Consider the following 21,912-nt stretch of genomic DNA (forward strand, 5'->3'; position numbering starts at 1 on the left):
CATCTGATCAGTTAAGCCTTCATCAACTGATTTGTGTAGTTTGTTCTCATGTTGTAGTGTCACAAACTGTACCTTTTACAAGTGAGGAGACTAATTCAGTGGTTGTCGTTTGTTGGTTTGTTAACTTTTTTTCGTTCATTTTTTGTTCATAGATGAAGCCGGTATTTTCTTATTTCTATTGTTTTACAATAGCCAGTTCGGGGTCTTTTAAAAGTCTATGCGGTATGCACTTTGCTCATTTTTGAAGGCCGTACAGTGACCTTTAGTTGTTAATTGTTGTGTCATTTGGTCTGTTGTGGAGAGTTGTCTCATTGAAAATCATACCATATCTTCTATTTTTTTCAATTTATACAACTCAAACCTTGACTGCTTCAATCTGTGTAAACTGAACACCTAATAAATTCAAACAAATTCATCATTTACAAACGATCCTACAATTTATTTTTATCTAAAAAGCGGACAAACAAAACAAAACAAAGAGATTTTGTATTAATCAATCATACTAGAACCATTTTACATAGACAAAAAATTTTCCATACACTTCGACATTTTACGGCCTTCAACACGGAGCCTTGGCTCACACCGAACAACAAGCTATAAAGGGTCCCAAAATTACAAGTGTTACTGTAGAACCATTCAAACGGGAAAACCAACGGTCTAATCTATATAAAAAAAAACGAGAAACCAGAAACAATTTCTTTTTAAATGGGTAAGGGAGATAAATCAAACGCATATATTTGACATGTAAACAAACGAAGTCAACGTATGAATACGTAACATTCAACAACAGAAAATCAATCAGAACACTTATCTTGAACCACAACAATAAAATGCAAGGTTGCAAAGAGTATATAATTGTTTATTGTTGTCTTTAAACATTCTACAATATCGTTGGAAATATTTTACTCCTCACAATGACTGCTCCATAACGATACGTTCGTCGAATTTCGTCCGTTCGTAAGATGTTGAGAAACCTCTAATATGATTTACGAAAAAGTCAGGAGCAAATACAACCGGAATACAGAAAAATCCCGTTTACTTCGTGAATATTCAAAAATTTGCGCTTAAAACAGCTCTCACTTTTTTTTGTGTGTCCTTTTATACTAGTGTGCGGCAAATTTTGTTAAATTTATAAAGAATTGTCCAACCATTCTTAAACTTGTATTAAATATGAAGAGGAAGACAGATTTCATATGTATTGTTTTAAGCTTTGCCAATGCAATGTTAGGGGAGATACTTAAGTTTTTTTTTTAAATTCCTCTGAAACAGATATTGTTGACAAAAAGATTAGAGTGTATCCCATTATAAATATTACTAAAGTAATACGATATTTACGAAATACTTGAGACAGTACACTGTTGCGGGAAAAAAATAGTATATATATGATTATTATAAATATTATGATATCAATTGTAATTAAAATGACTTGTCATAAATGTCAAAATATATTTAGTTTATTACAAGGGGAATAATCAAAACTGCTTGTTCTATTTGTGTATTGTATTGTACATATGTAATTCAATAAATTTATTTGTTGAAACTTATCAGAACTGAATAATTTCTAAAAAAAAAAAACACGATAAAAACAAACGATGAAATCAAGCAAATATTTAAGCTCTTGTCATTTGCTTTGTCAGTTTTGTATTTTCTGTTATAGAGAAAAATAACCAGAAATATCTAAGGAAATCCGAGAACGACCTTTACCTTGGTTTAACAATACCCCTCATTGGTTGTCATTGTGAAAAGTTTTGGGATATCAAAATTTGAATATTTCCTTACGTAAGTTGTTGATATATTTGCAACGAAACTTTCTATTTTTTTTCTGTTTGACAATTTTAATAAGCCGGATTGTAATGTTGTCTTTTTCTTCTTCTTAATAACGCTCGGTTTTACTTTGAACACCATGTTTTCGTCAGTATTGAAGCCTTGTTGGCACAAAGAAGAAGAAGGAGAAGAAGTCCTGTGTAATAAAACAAGATATAAACACGCTACGAAAACTGGCATTAAATTTCAAATTTATTGAAAAAAATACATTCGTATAATCTTGTTACTTAATCCAATTTAAATTCAATTAAATTGTCTTATATTAGTACTTTTGTTAAAATATAAACCTATCTGTAAACTAAAAGTTTTAATGAGGGTAAACTAGATTTAAATCTTTTAAATAACAAATTTAAACTTGTATTATTTTTCAAATAATTAACAAATTTAAAAACCCATAAATCGGAATTAAACTAAAGAAAATTAGAAATTTAACAAAAGCATTAAATTTTCATAAACTACTTAAATAATTCTTCGTAAATCAGAAGTTAAATTTAAAACTAGAAATTTAATATGAGAATAAATTTTGTAAACGTATTATTTCATGCAGTGCACGTTATTGATAATCCCTTAGTCAGAAAAGACCTAGAATATTCTGGGATATGATGTTTTTGTTCAATAAACTATCAATTCAGGTCAATGTTATGAAATAAATTTAGAACTTTTCCCGTTATGACTAAATCCAAGAATGATAATTGTTTCAGACATATACATGTATAAGTTGTTTTATATTATACGTTGAAATTTGACACAACGCCAATACATATGGTTCGTTGTGTACTTATCAACTTTAATGGTGTTTCCTCTATTTGAATGTAAAATAGAAGCTGCTTGAAAGGATGAGTTTTTATACATACTTATGAATCTAGGATTTTTTACATTATCTTTGAAGGCTAGGTGTAAGGTATATTTGATGTTCTGGGTTTCACCTTTGATCAACTATTTCCATTTAATAACGAGAACTGCGACAATATGTGGAATGCTTTAATAAATCTTCCAAAAAAAAGAAGAAAGCAGTTTACCTCGTTGTCCTGTTTATCAAGTTGACAACCATTTTTCAATAAAGTTTCAATAATAGCTGGATTTGCATTCTGTGTTCCAGCAGCTTCGTGTAAAGCTGTTCTTCCCTGTAATGACATATCATAATATATATTAAGATTAAAGTGTCAGTAGCTTGCCGATATTCTTATCACGTACATGGATTGAGCAGAGACAAAAATTTAACCGTGTCTAAAGTGAAACCTACAAAATGTAGCTGTCATTATGTATCAATGTGGATGTCAGTTTTATTATACTATTCATTTTGAGTTCATCATATACTGATTTGTAATACCGATATATAATTTGCATTACACAGAACAGATATGAAGAGACTTGATTGATGCAGAGAAGCATTGTATTGATAAATGTTTTGCTCGTGCATGTCCACAATAATAGAAAAAAACCGGCTCAAGTAGGATTATGATAATAACCGACTGAGCATAAGTTTTATATAAAAACAAATGTACAATCACCATCACGAATGTGTTAACCGATACGATATGTATGTGTCCCAATTCATGAGCGACATGTTTTTGCAGTCTTACATTTTTCGTAGAAGAAGCTATGTTAAGCTTTTTTCTGATTGCGTCCTATCAATAATTGTAATATTTTGACTGAGTAGGAACTAACATGGTAGGTAATGCTTGTAGGAGATGCTTATGATTTCGGCACACGCTGGCGTACTATTGCATTTCCATTAAATAGATCAACAAAGATCATAAAAATGTTTACATCTTTACATTTTTTTCAACATAGATGTTTCAAATATCTGCATTAAGCCAAGCAGTAATATACTGTTTATTAACATGAAAATTATGCATGATCAAAATCTGACGAAAAAACGACAAATTGTTGACTTATATAAATCAAAGATATGTGGTAGAAATATCTAGAGGGTCCAATGACCCTGTGTCGCTCACCTGATATTTTTATTTACAATTGATGCATGATAAATGCAACTGCTGAACTGTCGTTTAGTTTCAGAGATATAATACTAAAAAGTGCGTTTGAAACCTGTTTTATTTCAGCCATGTGGGCAGGCAGGGTCATCATACACAGTGGTCCCTGGATATCCTAATGGTGATTTAAACCAAGTTTGTTTAAATTTGACAGATGTTTCAGGGGAGAATTTTTGTAAAATTTATCTAACGAGAAATGCAAAGTAATGAGAAAGTTGTGAAGTTGTTTTGTTGTTGCGCACCCCCCTGCCCCTCCCTTTGCCAAAAAAACCAAAAAGGTAATAAAAAATTATCATATAAGGGCAATCTATCCTATTAATGATTTCTGCAAAATTCAGTTGATTGTGCAAGGGTTGTATAGCCAGCTGAGGTCGTTAAAAACTCTCTTTTATTATTTCAGATAGATCTTGACCTGATAAACAATTTTACCACATGTCAGATTTGCTCTAAATGCTTTGGTTTTTGTGTGATAAGCCAAAAACTGCATTTTACCCCTATGTTCTATTTTTAGCCATGGCAGCCATCTTGGTTGGTTGGCCGGGTCAGCGTACACAATTTTTAAACTAGATACCCGAATGATTATTGTGGCCAAGTTTGATTTAATTTGGCCCAGTAGCACCGTGTATCATCAGTACCCCGGATATAGGTACTAACAAAGCGGGCATGATAGACTTTTACCTTACAAGGTAACGAAGATCTTTGTTTTGCTTTATCAATACTCAATGTACATTTCTCAACATTTGAAATTCCTGCTCCCAAATAATTTTTGCATCGATTTTTTTTTATTCATAAAACAACTTTGATATTTAGATAAGAACAATTAACTTGTTCATGCGCAAATAGTTGTGAAAGTCAACACCCACTTTCAATTTCGAAACAGTTGTTGAGACATTTACATGTTTTATCTGACAGAAACCTAATACAGGGCAACAGTAATGGTTACCAATCATAAACCTACCTGTGATTACTCATTCCTTGAAACTGTTTGGGTAATAAACAAGTATGAAAATAAAGTTTTTGTGCACGGTGTACAACAACTTAACTATCCACCGTACATAAGGATTTATGTGGTCAGCTAAACACCGTACACAACGGTTCTTTAGGGATAAAATATCGAATAATAACATATGTATGAAAGATTTCAATGCCAATTATTGAAACAGCTATATTTATTACACACACACATTGACCTTCTATCAGAAAGAGAGTTGCCATGAATATAGAATTATATCGGATGAGACGAGAGCCAATTTCTTTAACAAGTATTTGCACATGCTTTTAGTAATTCCTTTTGTTTTGGGAAAATAATGAGACATCTTAAATCATCAACCTACGAACAAATCATTTCTTAAAACAGCAATTATGTTTAGATTGAAGTACACATTGATATTATGTGAACAAAACGAAGATTTTTCGTTACCATGTAAGATCAAAATCGCTCAGGTCCGCTTGGTTAGTACCTATATCCGCTATACGATGATACACGGTGAGTAGTTTCAGAGGAGAAGATTTTTGTAAAAGATAACTAAGATTTACGAAAAATGGTTAAAAATTGACTATAAGGGGCAATAACTCCTAAAGCAGTCAACAGACCATTTTTGACATGTTGACTTATTTGTAGATCTTACTTTGCTGAACATTTTTTGCTGTTTACAGTTTACATCTCTATCTATAATAATATTCAAGATAATAACCAAAAACAGCAACATTTCCTTAAAATTACCAATTAAGGGGCAACAACCTATCAACCGGTTGTCCGATTCATCTCGAAATTTCAGGGCAGATAAATCTTACCCTGATAAACAATTTTACCACATGTCAGATTTGCTCTAAATGCTTTGGTTTTTGAGTGATAAGCCAAAAACTGCATTTTATCCCTATGATCTATGTTTAGCCATGGCGGCCATCTTGGTTGGTTGTCTGGGTCACCGGACACAATTTGTTTAACTACATACCCGAATGATGATTGTGGCCAAGTTTGGTTATTTGGTCCAGTAGTTTCAGAGGAGAAGATTTTTGTAAAAGAAATCTAAGATTTACGAAAAATGGTTAAAAAATTACTATAAAGGGCTATAACTCCTAAAGGGGTCAACAGACCATTTTGGTCATTTTGACTTATTTGTAGATCTTACTTTGCTGAACATTTTTGCTGTTTATAGTTTATCTTTATCTATAATAATATTCAAGATAATGACCAAAAACAGCAACATTTCCTTAAAATCAACAGGTTGTCCGATTTATCTCAAAATTTCAAAGCAGATAGATCTTACCTTGATTAACAATTTTACCACATGTCAGATTTGCTCTAAATGCTTTGGTTTTTGAGTGATAAGCCAAAAACTGCATTTTATCCCTGTGTTCTAAGTTTAGCCATGGCGGCCATCTTGGTTGGTTGGTCGGGTCACCGGACACAATTTTTAAACTTGATATCCTAATAATGATTTGGCCATGTTTGGTTAAATTTGGCCCGGCAGTTTCAGAGGAGAATATTTTTGTAAAAGTTAACGACGACGGACGACGACGGACGCCGGACGGCCAGTGATGAGAAAAGCTCACTTGGCCCTTCGGGCAAGGTGAGTTTAAAATGAGACAAATACATTGTATCGACCGGAGTTCAAATGACGAGGATATGAAACGTTCATACATGTGTAGGTCACTGTGCTGCCGGAAACAATAAAAAAACAAACATACCGTCAGCTGTAAAAGGCCTAAACATGAACAATGCAAAACACACTTCAAAAAACAACATAATTAATACAAAACAATTTACGAAAAACAATTATGACAACACAGAACTATGAAGCACTGAATTCGCTCTAATTCGATAATGTTTCGTTTTTAAATTAGCCTGTTTTTTTTTTATTTAGTTTTTGTCTACACTAACCTAGTGTATAAGTTTGTTCTAGTATTATAATATATTCTAATGCATTCTTAATGTAACAATTTATTCATTTGCTAAAAGTTACCGTCAAATCCACAGTCTCCGATACGCGTCGCCAGTAAAACTGCGTTTGCGACAGTCAAATCGACAATTAACGGTGCCAACTCTTCAACTACAGTACTGTTATTCCTTAAATAGATCTTTGTAGAATATACTATTTCTAGTTTAAAGTTTAAAGACCGCAATGTCAATGTGTACATCTAGATGTACGACTATGCATAGCTGTCGCCACATTGAGTATACGTATCGAACAGTACGTGCATATTCATAATTTTTCTAGTCCTTAATTATGCAGAAATTTCAATTTCTAGGATATAGGTAAATCACATGTATATATTTCCTCAGATATAATTTGTTTATACTTTGCAAAAATAAAGATCTTTCTTTGCTTTTTTCCAAAATATAATAAAAAGGATGGGTCACAGTGCTATTTTTCAAGCTGCTGGTCATCCGCAATTGCCAAAATTTGCATAGATTGTTCGTGAAAAAACACATTTTTGTGCAAAAAAAGAAATCTATGAGGTTGAATTTTAAAAATCAAATATGGGAAGATAGGTTTTATAATATGCTTTAAGAAGAAAAAAAATGGTGTCATCGAACTTGTTTTCTTGCTACAAGTAAAAAATTAAATATCCCTATCAATCTAGTATATACTAGTTTTACTTACCGAGTTATCTCCCCTTAAATGGCCAAGTTTGAAAAATGATTCCAAAACACAAATATTTGGTATGTATTTAAACATTTTATGTAATGCAATAACTCACCGCGGGTTCATTTTATGAATAAAATTTCTTATCTATAAATTTCCAATTTTTCTCCAAATTTGCAGATTTGGGCAAAGACCTAGACCGATTTTGAACTGCGATAGTACAGTCCAAGGTGGCAGTATACCACGAATCTACCTTAATTTTGGTAAACGATGCACCACAGAACATTTTCTAAGTTTGAATTTAGAATTTTTACTGACTACCTTATTCCAGATCTCTCTTATTGAATTGCAGTGTTAAATATGAGTTCGATGCATTGCTTTGAACTTAATTGCATTTAAAGATTACAGTATTGTGATAGTAAAACAGTTTTTACCTTTGCATTCGTTTCATCGGGTTGACAGCCATGTTGAAGTAATTTTTCAACAAAATATGGATTTGCAAAACGTAAGCTAGCTGCTATGTGTAATGATGTTCGCCCCTTGAATAACAAAAAATAACATATCGTAATATTTACCTTTATTTATCATGTTTATTGTCTTATAGACACATAGTTTTGGTGATAATTATTCATTGAGTTCTAAAATACTCAAAAGAAGAGTAGCCGATATAAAAATCAGGAAATTCACACGACTAAATAATGTTGATAATAGAAACGATCGTTCTGCAAACACTATTTTCAGACATTAAACACATTACATTAATTATGAGAAATGCGTGTGTGTCGGCATCAGCAAACAAAGAGTTCATTTGGTATATGAGTTTGATACAATATACTACTGTACTACTCATAAGAAAGATTGGAAATGCTAGAGATGCATTGTGTTTTAAAAGTACTTAAATAAAGCTTAATAAAGCAAGCAGGGTCTCGAATTGTTATCTCAAATGTTTTGTTATCCTATAGATTTCTGTGTTTAGTTCACAAAATTATTATTCAGTCGAGCTCTTTTTCAGTAACATGAATTTGTTGAGTCATAGTAGAAAACACTTGAGAAGATTTTTGTTTTGTTTGCATCCAATTGTGTGTAATTTGAAAAAAAAATACAACATTTAGATTAAGTATTAAGCGCTTAATTTAAGTTATTACGAGCACTACATAAGATATACAATATGGTAATGTTTAGTACTTTTTTGTTTTTTAATATTTTCAATTGTTTTTTATTATGTTTTGTTCAAGTCGTTACCCAATTATTTTTAGCAAGTGTTGCCGTTAAATCAACTTATCGATTATGTATTTCAGTATATCGAAAGTTTACTACCCGCTCATGGCTCATCATTATTAATTAGATAAATTGTTAATATGTGAGTAATCTCCCGTCTGCTGTATTTATTTGTTTTGAATCTCATTAGGAACCGCCAAAATCACTCAATTAATCATTTTCACATAACCATTCGTCTATCACGAATATATACGGTATCATGTTTTTTTTTCTTCTTTTTTTCGTTATTGGCGTAAATTCTATGCGTACTTTACTCACAAACTCTGAGTCAGAGAGAAAATTTTAATGTGCTAACCCTGTCATTTTAAATACTTTTTTATGAACATTATTTTATTCTCGGTCATTAAAACTGATCTGATTGTAATACCTGTTGTTTTCAGTCTTTCTTTCATTCAATAGCAAGTGCCGAAATAATTAAGTGAAATGCAGTGCTCTGGATATATTTGATAATTGGACTATTAAAATACTAAATGGCCATGTTTTTATTCTTTACCTCTTCGTCCTTTTCATCTGGTTTACAGCCTCTTTCAACTAAAGATTTAATCAGATCTGGATTTGAAAAGCACACACTAGCAACTATATGTAATGCTGTTTTCCCCTGGAACATATGGAAAGACATAGTATATTTTGCCAATATTTAAGCTCAATTTAATTATATGTTGATGAAAAATACTTATATCATTAGATATCATACGATGTTATTATAACCTTAGTGGTCATAGTTTTGTGTTTAATTTCTGTCTTTCTGTCTGTCTGTTGTTGTTTTTTTCTTTAACCTTTTTAACCATGTAGTTGTCAGAGAGTATTTTGTCTTATGAGTTTGAATGTGCCTTTGTTATCTTTCGTCTCTCTTGTAGAGCACTTTTTTTTTTTTAGATAAAAGTAATTCACTATCTAGTGTTGCAAGTTTAATAGACTTTAACATGTTCCAATAAATCAAATAAAAAGTGAAGTAACAAACAAACAGAAGTCCAAGTCCCTTGTAAACTGGCATAATCAAAAGCATTGTCTTGGTAAAGCTATTTCCTTATGTTGATAATTGTGAATTTAACTGGTTTTAAAGTTAGCTATTCCTCTCGCATGTATGAGAGTCGCGTAAAATTCCATTATATCAACAGCAATATATAAAAAAAACATAATAGGGAACATTATCACAAATAAGTGCACAGCAGACAAAGCTCTGCAGTACACCAAAATTGAGTTTGATATAATCAGGTTGTACTGGGCCTAAAGCAACACGTTAGACATGAAAACCGGCCGATAGATTGAAAATGACCAAATGGTACAACAGTTATTATCTAGGAAATATCGTGATAAACACGTAACAGAGCAGATTCCGAAAAATGACACGAAGGTATGCTTACTGAACACGTTATCAAATAGAGAATGATAACTCATGTTATTTTCCAGTCGACTGTCGACAACCTGTTCCAGTGCCATTGAAATGTAGACTGGGCGGTTGTTTTTGAACAAATCTTTACCTAGACTTTGTTTTTTGATGTAATGGTTTCACAACAGCTTGTTTGAACGATTTTGTCGGAGCAGCCGAGATGATTTGACGAGATTTATTATACATGTACACAAGTGTATATAAAAGAGGGACAGTCAAACTCACATATTAAAATCCAACTGACAACGCTAACAAAGAAAAAGAATAACAGACACATAACAGTACAAAATACACAACATAGAAAACTAAAGACTAAGCAACATGAACCCAACATTAACTCGGAGTGATCGCAGGTGCTCCTGACAGGTATAAGCAGATCCTGCTCCACATATAGAACCCATCGTTTTGCTTATGTTATTACAAACCTAGTTTTAGTCAAATTCGGTCAAATTCGGTAGATAACATTCATGAAAAGGGAAGCGACTGTAGTTACGACTCTCAGTTAAGGAAAAAGATACCAGAGGAACAGTCAAACTCATAGATCGAAAAAAAAAACTGACAATGCAATGTCTTAAAAGTAAAAAGACAAACAGACAAATAATAGTACACCAGACACAACATAGAAAAACAAAGACTGAGCAACCCAAACCCTACCAAAAACTTAATGATCGCAGGTGCTCCAGAAATGTAAGCAGATCCTGGCACATACCCAATTTCATCTGTGAAACGGTTATTCTATAACGTTCAACCAGTGATGGCGTCTGTTAAATTTTTGAAGGAATAATTTCAACTTCACCATTTGAAACTCTTGGTTTTAATAGCTTCCTTGTGAGTAGCAACCCTCCATCAAGAAAATCACGATAGAATATACTAGTCCGGGAATATCATATCAATTGGGAGATATATACTCCGTATGTAGGCGCTACTGGAATGTTGCAACATAGAAATGAAAAGTTCACAATTGGGACGCTGAAATCATCTCTTCTTTCGTGAAGTTTAGTTTTCAACAGACCCTCATTGCCAAATTCTAGATGTAAGTCAAGATATCAGGCAGACTTTATTGTATCTGTTGTATCCTTTATCTCCAGATCGATAGGATAAACAGAGTCACCATATTTTGAATTATTTAATGAGAATATATATATACTGGAAAGCTAAGTTAAAGGATACTGCTAACTTCTTATCTTTCTTCCTAGTAAGAGGTTCCTGTATGAAGTCAGTCTCATCATGATAAAAGATTAAGTGGGCAAGACGAGTGGATCAATGGGTTCCCCTTGTAATGCCGACAGTCTTTTGAAAAACACGTCCGTCAAACATTACAAATATGTTGTCAGTGGTTGTCGTTTGTTTATGTGTTACATATTTTATTTTCGTTCATTTTTTTTACATAAATACGGCCGTTAGTTTTCTCGTTTGAATTGTTTTAATTGTCTTATCGAGGCCTTTTATAGCTGACTATGCGGTATGGGCTTTGCTCATTGTTGAAGGCCGTACGGTGACCTATAGTTGTTAATGTCTGTGTCATTTTGGTCTTTTGTGGATAGTTGTCTCATTGGCAATCATACCACATCTTCTTTTTTATATAATCAATTAAGAAATCAAACATCTTGACAATGTCAGTTTTAGAGATATTTTTTGTTCGAAGCAGAGTGATAATGTACAACGTAGGATTAAAAGTCCCTCTATAAGACAAGCTACACGATGCCCATTTTTTTTTTATGAAACAGTGTTATACCAACTCTTTCAAATTTTTCTTTTATTTGAAAATGAGGAATACTTGTATAAAGTGTGGAAAAGTCAAATGTTTTAATTCTATATAAATATCTCAAAATTGTTTGTATGACAAATCGTATTGTCTTCATTAACCAAAATTGGCCACATTTATACCTTACGATCAGATATTAATTGACTCGGACAAAATTTTGTAGTCATTGTGTTTTAATATTGATGTCAGTATTATTAACTATCATAAATTAAGATAAAATACTGATATAAGATACTGGTAAATAACTTTTAATAAATTTACACAGTATTGTACAAATGTTATCAGTTTGGGTTGCTGCTGGCTATTATTCATTTCATCCAGAGACAAATAAACTGCTTAAGATATTTAAGGATTTTTAGTGACGTCGCAGTTTCTTCAAAAGTTATTTGTAATTTACATATTATACAGTTAATTGTGAACTTACAAATTTACGGATTTCCAATACACCTGTATTATTTGCATAACAAAACGAATATATTGTCAATGTTGGAAAATGCAGTAAAATAATTCTGTTAGACAAAGCAATACGAGATATGAACACTACTGATTGTTCATGACATCTATGTATTTTGAATAAATAGAGGAAATATCGAAACATTTAAATGATGAAGACAAAATTAGGAAGTCGTTGTGTATCATTAATGATTTCTTTTATGTTATACAATCCATTCATCCTGAGCAACCAAATTTTATCAATTTGAGAATTCGTAGGCTGTTTTATTTTGCTAATTAGTGCAGATATGTTGAGTATTAATTAATTTGGTCATTTTATTGTGTTATATAAACTAGTCTGAGTTCTTCATCGTACCACATGGTTATAACGTCAAATGAAAATGATATTGTGACGTCACGTATACACATCACATTTTTTTTCGCAGTTATTTAAAAACAAAGTTTATCTGAATATCGTCTAAAAGTCTAAGAGAAACCGATTTCACCACCAAATCCCGTTCAATATGATATGTCTTAACTATCTATACATGTAGTCACATTTTATAGATTCAAAGAAGCTTGTCAAGACTCAACTTTATGTATGTACCAGTTTAGGGATAATGGTCCTTCATTCAAACATGTCTTGGATATGCAGGATGATAGTCATTATTAAAGTATAAGATTGAGACTCTGACGTAATGAATTAGCTTGTTAGTTACTTATCTATGAGGAGTGAAGTTAACATGCAATATTTCTGTTTAAAGAAAAAAACTAAAATCACCAGATCATGGATGGCCAGTGAACTTTATCCTAATATATAAACACTTGTTCCTTAATAACTAGTCATAACTTAAAGTAAGTATGTGTCGACCATAAAACCCATATGAAAAGGGTTTGTTCTACTGATAATCAATTGGGTAGGAAGTAATTACTTCATATTCTAAGAATGGCCTTCATTCTGTACATCAAAGATATGCTTGGTTGAAGGAAATTCTTATTCACATTTTACCTTTCGGTCTAAAGTAATGAATTAGCTTGTTTGAAGTGCAGACACAAACTGAAAACAAAATGTATACAAATGCCAAATTTGATAAAGCATATACAATCGCAGGACCATTTTATCAAGACAGAGGAAAAGTCCTTCGGATTAAGCACATGGCCAGTTAGCTGATGCCATAATGTTTTTAATAGAACAAACTCAGACAGCTGCAGTAGAAGCACCTCTAAATGAGTTAGCCTTTAAAATGTTGATATCAACGCCTGCTGAAAGTACAACTGTATTTAACCATCTAGATAAGGCAGAAGTTGAAACCTTACGAAAAGTTGGATATGAAAAAAAAAACCAAAAAAAACTAGATGTCCTCTTGACCTCTTTTGTACGCAAAACAAAGTTATTCGTTGTCTTAACAACACAATGTTCTGGATTATCAAAACGCTTTAACACAACATAAGGCAGACTAACACCTGGTAGTTTTCAAAAGTTTCTATATATAAGCGTTCTGAAAAGCTCATTCTATCACCGGCCAATTGTCCTTCAAATTTGGATCCCCAACCTTCTAATGAGGCATCTGTTTCAATCAAAGAATGAATGTGTATAAGTTTTTTAGTTATTTATTTTCAATTGTTAATATACAAAAAATCTAAATCTTAATTTTTTACTCTTGGGTAATAATAATTTCAGAGTCAAAATTCCCACAACAATGTTCAGTGTTTCAGGTTTTTTTCTCCATGTTTATATAGATGGTAATGCAAAATAAGACCAATAATACATCTTGGGGTTTGTGTTGCTTATTCTTTAGTTTTCTATGTTGTGTCATGTGTACTATTGTTTGTCTTTTTCATTTTCAGCCATTGCATTGTCAGTTTATTTTCGATTTAAGAGTTTGACTCTCCCTCTGGAATCTTTCGTCCCTCTTTGACAGTGACAAACTTTCTAAAGGGAGATACTTTTGTCTATTTCCTCATCTGTCCAAAACTTTTCAAATAACTCAATATCAATAATGAGACAACAACAAAAAAAAAGATGCGTTTTGAAGGAATTAGGAAAGACTTCTAAAAGATTTATTCTGACACCGTGTTCATCATTTCTTCTGTATTTACAAAACAAAATTCTGATTTTTAATTCATGATTACAGAATAATTAATGCAATAAATACATGTTCGAAAAAAAATGCATAGATATGTTTCAAAAACCTTAGTAAAACTCTTGGTGCAGAATCCAGTCCAAAACAAAGAACCTGATATTCATATAATTGTCCTTTCCTATTGAAACGTAAATATTAAAAAAAATCGTAATTGATACTTTTACTTAAATATGCATCTGTGAAATCTATTGACGTTAGATACTCATGTTTTTGAATTACATCTAAAACAAATGATCAACGTGTCTGCTTATAATGATGATAAACCACAAATTGTTTAAATTAATAACATTCCTTGAAGACCCATGTTTTATATTGGGAAAAAATAAACAAGTTCTCCAATGATTCAACTTTTTTAATTGCTCCCTTAGCTATCAATTGGACATCTTTAAAAATTAATTCATCCTTATGTAAAGGAAATGTATTTCATTCATAAAAGATGAACCTTGTGACATAACGTCCAATTCAATTTTATAATTCTTTCTTTCTATATCTAATATCCATAGATCATTACTAATTGTTTCCCATCTGAGATACTTAATATCTCTCTAAACTGCTGTCGGAGTTGGTTGTTCTGGTAGGACCCTCTCTGAGAGTTGTGACCTCTTTGAGATCTATTCAGTAATTTTTCCTCTGCCCCTGAGTTAAAAAACAGTTATTTGTCTCTCTCATAGGTGCCTTGAGCAATATTATTGTTAAACCTGTAATCTCTATCAGGGAATCTTCAATTAGCTATTGTAATATTGGTGTAATCATCAAGTTCCTTCATCTGATTCGTGCAAGCAGAACCGATTAGTGATGAATCCACCGGAACAAATATTGTAAATTTGTTTGAACTTATCCTTATCATCTAAGCGCTGTGTCAGAGAAAAAAAAGTCTAACTAACAAAAAGAATCTGATATTAGCTTTCTTGTATTATCAACATCTAATGTCTCATTATAACAACAAAAATTAGCAAACCGCATAATGGGGGTCAACCCCTTCACAAAATATCTCTGGGTTTTAGAATTCACAGTGAGGTTCTCACTAGGCAGTGCCGTCTAAATCACCTTATTTATCCTTGAAACATAAAGATTCTCAAATTTTAAGGACGATAGTATTTCCCCCTATCAACATGATACTATCCTGATTTGATTTTACAGATATGTATTAAACGCCACAGCTGCCTAATGATAAGAATAACCATGCCATTAAGGTTAGAGATATATCACGAAGCAAATGTGCTATACTATAAAACATTTGACTATAATAATCTGTCAATTCGCTATATCACTAAGATACATTTATATACTACAACGACATTTGATTATAATACTCTGTCAATTCGCTATATCACTAAGATACATTTATATACTATAACGACATTTGACTAAAATACTCTGTCAATTCGCTATATCACTAAGATACATTTATATACTATAACGACATTTAACTATAATACTCTGTCAATTCGCTATATCACTAAAATACATGTATATACTATAACGACATTTGATTATAATACTCTGTCAATTCGCTATATCACTAAGATACATTAATATACTATAACGACATTAGACTAAAACACTCTGTCAATTCGCTATATCACTGAGATACATTTATATACTATAACGACATTTGACTATAATACTCTGTCAATTCGCTATATCACTAAGATACATGTATATACTATAACGACATTTGACTATAATACTCTGTCAATTCGCTATATCTCTAAGATACATTTATATACTATAACGACATTTGACTATAATACTCGGTCAATTCGCTATATCACTAAGAAACATTTATATACTATAAAGACATTTGACTATAATACTCTGTCAATTCGCTATATCACTAATTTATATACTATAAAGACATTCGACTATAATACTCTGTCTATTCGCTATATCACTAACGTATATACTATAAAGACATTTGACTATAATACTCTGTCAATTCGCTATATCCCTAAGATATGTTTATATACTATACAATCATCTCGATATAACATGAAACAATTAGCTCTGCTTATACTAAAATCTTTAATTGATAAATAAGCCTCCTTTTCAAAGTCAGTCTTGAGGTTGAAATAATTTTCTAATTTACTATTACCTTGTGATAATGTTTCAGATCTTTTGACCAACCAAAATGTTATAAAACTATTACAAAGTTTAGATTTTACAATTTAATTAATTTATTGAGCTTTGTATCTAAATTTTGTATATCAAGTGATTGAAGTACATATCTCATAGATGAATACCAACACTTAATGTTTTCTGCATCTAAGATTTTATTACAAACATAAGCATCATAAAGTAACCCTTTGTCCAATTCGTTAAGCCTGTGTACATATTTTACCATAGATATAATGACAGAAAAATAAAGAAGAAATCTTGCAACCTCTGATAACACTGCTAAATTTGAGGCTTTCTTATTTACACCAAGAATATACTTTAAATGTTTGAAATATGATTTTTCCAAATAATCATTTAATATGTAGATTAATTCAAATAGATAATCACTGTTTTCTTGCAAGCAGCAGAGTTGATTTTAAATGAACCCCAAATTTCACTACAATATAATAAAATTTGTTCTCTTGTGTGATCATATAAATGAATTGCAAAACTTGGATTACAAGCTGACATGGATTTGTTGTAATCTAAATTTTGCCTTTAAGGATTTTAAAAGACCACTAGAAGTAAAGACTGTCCCTAAATATTAACATTTATTAACACATGCTATAGCCTCTTTATCTAAATAAAGTGATTCCTTCAAAAAAATTCCAGGCTTATTAAAAATAGTAACTTTTGTTTTGGACAAGTTTACATCTAGACACAAGTCAATACAATAAGTTTATATATATATAGCGATGTCGTTAATACGACATAGCTATGTCGTTAAAACGACAAAGTGATGTCGTTATTACGACAAGTTATGTCGAAACTACGACATAGGGATGTCGTTATAACGACATGTTATGTCCAGATAACCACATAATTTTTTTTTTTTTGAATGGCCCTTATCGGCTTCCGTACATTTGCCCTCAGCAATGCAAAGTTGAAAAGACTCTGTGTCGACAAGATAGGCGACACATTCAAATCGGTACCCCTAAAAATAAACAAACAAAAACTAAATAACATAAAAGACAAAACCAAAAAGATGGCCTTTATCCTTTTCGTCATTTTTAGAATGTAATGATCTGTAAAATGAAGTTAACAAATCAATGCTGATAGTTGATAAATCTTAACATATCTATATCACTTTTACGAATTTATCGGGCGTTTTACATAGACATCTTCGGGTCAAAGGGACCCAGGAGGGGTGCATTTCTATACTCAATTGATAGAGGGTGCCATTTGGTTTCGATACCCTACCCTTTTCGTATAATTAAGATTCTACAAATGCACAACATTTAAAACTTGCATATGCGAAAGTGTGACCTTTTTCCATTTTGGTTTAGTTTCATGAGGTGTGTTAATTAAAAAAATTACTACCAAAGTGACGATCAGGAAAATTTATGGACAGAAACACAGGCATGAACACTCCGACTACGGGCTGTGATAAAAAAATCCGAGCTTTTTAATTAACAAGTAAAGGGATTTTTTTTAAATTCTTATCATATATTTCTGATATTTTTCCCTACCTATTCACATAATAATTAGCAGAAACATGAACATATTCAGGCAGCACACCATATAACCTAGTATACAGGAAGTCTAACCCCCCTGTTGAGATGACGACATGCTGAAAACATTTATGTTTTGAAATATCATTCCGTACCCAAACCGAACAGTAACCTCCGTACCAACATCAGGCAGGTACGATACTATTGGGTGACAATAAAGTGAGAAACGAAATATAAACAAATGAATAAACCGAAATAAAGGATTCAAATTGAACACTATACAAATAACATCGATGCGAAATATATATACTATATCCCGTTGAATTTCAAGTCTTAGACTGGATTGTTAATTGGAGAAAAATGGATGAAAGTTATGAACAAGTGTTTATCGTCCAGTAACAAATATTACATTCATATCGGGACAGGAGATAGTTGTGGTAGTTTTACTATCCGCATATTTTAAACAAGAAATGCATGCTGAATATGTGAATAGGTAGTAGATTATGTCAGAAATATATGATAATTTTCCCTCATCAACACTTTGGTACTCAATTTCTGAACACACCAGATGAATCCAATTCATGCATAATGGAAAAAGGTAAACTTTCACATAAGCAATTTTTTAAATGTTATACATTTTTAAAACCTTAATTATACGACTATTGTTTTCAATAAATAATGATACTTAATGTACAGTGCATCATAATATATAAGAAAAGAAGATGTGGTATGATTGCTAATGAAACAACTGACTATAAAAGACCAAAATGACACAGAACTTAACATCTATAGGTCACTGTACGGCCTTCAACTTGAGCAAAGTCCAAACCGCATAGTCAGCTATAAAAAGCCCTGAAATGACTATGTAAAACAATTCAAACGACAAAACTAACGGCCTTATTCATATAAAAAAAATGAATGAAAAACGATATGTATTACATAAACAAACGACAACCACTGAATTACAGGCTCCTGACATAGGACAGGCACATACATACATAATGTGGCGGGGTTAAACATGTTAGCAGGATCCCAACCCTCCCACTAACATGGGACAGTGGTATAGCAATACAACATAAGAACTATACAAATCAGTTAAAAAAGGCTTAACTCATCAGATTAAAAAATACAAGTGGACGTGGCCGGGTACTTGTACACCCCAACAACAAAAAGACACTAGGAACAGATCTGAGAGTACTCTCAGTTATCTAAGAGCTAGTGCTAGTTTAAAGCCACTAACAACTAATACATTAATCATGCATCTAAGACTAGATCGTAACCCTATTTGGCTGACCGAAAATTACTTGTATATATGTATGTAATTGTTTGTTATAATTCAGGTTGCACTTAAATTTTAAAATATTCATTCATTCTTATACGAAAAGGTTAGCGTACAAGACCCAAAGATGTCTATATGTAAACCGCTAGATAAGTTCGTAAAATGTAGATAGAAAAGTAAAGATTTATCGACTTTCAGCATAGATTTGTTAACTTCATTTTACAGATCATTATTATTTTAACATTAATGTCAGTTCAAACATTTGCCGATCTTGACTATCTTTCAGCTTTAAGTTAATAATAATATTCAAGAATACGGCTTAGTTATAATGGGTACGGGGAAAGTTGGTACGGGATACGGTTTTGCATTTTGCAAACACGTGGTTTAAGTAAAATATCTAATTGGTTGCTTTAATGATGATCAAAATTTTGCGAAAAGAATATCTTTTTTTTCCGTCTTTTACAATCAGGGGCATTACTTAAAATTGTATTTTTTTTTTAGTTACTTAAAAAAATATAAAATAACTCCATAGTTATTTTAAATTTCAATAGAAGCATGGACTAAATGTAGTTTTCATGAATTTTTATAGCATTTTATATCATAAAATTAAGAATATATTAGATTTAAGAGGAGTATAGAGATTAAGGGTTACTTTAAAATTAATGACAAAAATATTACTTGAATAAGTTATTTTTTACATCTTTGAAAGAAATAGTAATGACACTTATTTAAGGAACATATATAATTGTTTTGGGTTACAAATTATAAATAATTTCAAGCCTTAATTAATTCACAAGTTTCTATCTATTTATATCTGTCTACCTTCAAGATTTTTGAGGAAAATGATATCTTAATAGTCCCAAGAGACCAATCTTTGACCCAAAAGCGTCGATACGAAAGATAATTGCGTCAGGATGGCAATTAGTGTTTCAGAAAGATTACATTTCATATTTCATGGGAAAAATAGCAGATGACTGCGAAAATTTGTTAAAGCTAGTTAAATCTGTATAGTTGGACACCTATAAAAATAATATTTAGAAAAGTTTTTTTTTTGTTTTTTTTTTTGGGGGGGGGGGGGGGGTCCAATCTATATGTGTCGCCTATCTTGTCGACACCAAATATTTTCACCTTCGCAATGGCTTGCTGAGGGCAATGCAAGATTGGAGTCGATAAATTCATTCATCTTGAAAACGATTCCCTAAGGTCCGCAAAAAAATATTTCCTTCACGGCCTTTTTTTTGCTTTATTTACAATGGATGTTGCTGATGAATTTTGCGGGGAATTTTCGCTGCTATTTATAGCTTTGTCTTATGGTACGATGAAATGGTCTTATGGTATGATAAAATGATCTGATAGTGTAATCAAATAGTCTACTGGTATATAGATGACAACCCGTGAAATAAGAATTGTTAGCTGGATATTGAAATATGTCTTTATAAGATATTTATATGACATAAAAGTATGACAAAATTGTTTCATGTTATATCGAGATGATTGCATAGTATAGAAATATATCGTTATAATATACGGGGGAGACAACTTAGTATGATAAAGTTGGTTAATGTTATATTAAGATGTCTTTGTAGTATAAAATGTATCTGTATGCAATAGCGATATCACAAAATCGATTAGCAAATTGACAAATCAGTATGAAAATGTAGCTCCGTGCTATATCCAGATGTCTTCATAGTATGAAATATTATCTTCATAACAAAGTGAAATGACAAAATAGTTTGAAAAGGTAGCTCCATGTTATATCAAAGTGTCTTTATAGTATATAAACGTATCTTAGTGATATAGCGAATTGACAGAGTATTATAGTCAAATGTCGTTATAGTATATAAATGTATCTTAGGGATATAGCGAATTGACAGAGTATTTTAAACCAATGTCTTTATAGTATATACATGTAAATGTATCTTAGTGATATAGCGAATTGACAGAGTATTATAGTCAAATGTCTTTATAGTATATAAATGTATCTTAGTGATATAGCGAATTGACAGAGTATTATTGTTAAATGTCTTTATAGTATAGAACATTTGATTCATGATATATATATAACTTTAATGGCATGGTTATTCTTATCATAAGGCAGCTGTGGCGTTCCATAGATATGGAAATATTCACAGAATTGGAAAGACTACTCTACTGTGCTTACATGATCAAATTGTCCAACCTGTTCAACAACAGGTTGAGACACTGATACAATAATTTCTCTAAGAGGAGCCTGAAAGGCATCTGAATTCCCCAATGCAAGTTCAAAAGAAGCTTGGATTAGATAATCATCAGCCCGAGCCCAAACTTCGAAAATAGATACATGTACTACGTACTGTATCCTAAAAGTAGTCTAAATCAAAATTTTAAACTGCATCTGCATTAAATGTAGCCTCTAAAGGCAAAATTGGAATGTCAGTGGATACATCAACAAAGTTCTTTACAACCTCTGCTTGAATGGAAGACGTAGAACCTGTCTCACATCTAGAGATCTTTACAGTCTCTTACCCACATTTATCTATACATCCTCTTGTTTTCTTATTGAAGAGTACAACTGATTGTCAGGTAAAAAGAAAATCAAAACATCCTGTATTTATCTACCTATTCA

The 21,912-nt window shown here is 31.6% G+C and overlaps 1 protein-coding gene across 1 annotated transcript in view; it reads right to left on the bottom strand.

Moving 5' to 3' along the window:
• Positions 1-318: 318 nt before the first annotated feature.
• The window catches only part of LOC139503270 (uncharacterized), a 101,804-nt gene continuing 80,210 nt past the window's right edge, over positions 319-21,912 (bottom strand). The window contains exons 15-18 of the mRNA XM_071293030.1: positions 9,183-9,287; positions 7,846-7,950; positions 2,844-2,948; positions 319-393 (exon numbers count right to left, since the gene is read on the bottom strand). Coding sequence (XP_071149131.1) covers positions 319-393; positions 2,844-2,948; positions 7,846-7,950; positions 9,183-9,287 — 390 coding nt within the window. The remainder of the gene's footprint in view (positions 394-2,843; positions 2,949-7,845; positions 7,951-9,182; positions 9,288-21,912) is intronic.

The sequence above is a fragment of the Mytilus edulis genome, chromosome 14, assembly GCF_963676685.1.
Source record: "Mytilus edulis chromosome 14, xbMytEdul2.2, whole genome shotgun sequence".
Classification (NCBI taxonomy): Eukaryota; Metazoa; Mollusca; class Bivalvia; order Mytilida; family Mytilidae; genus Mytilus; species Mytilus edulis.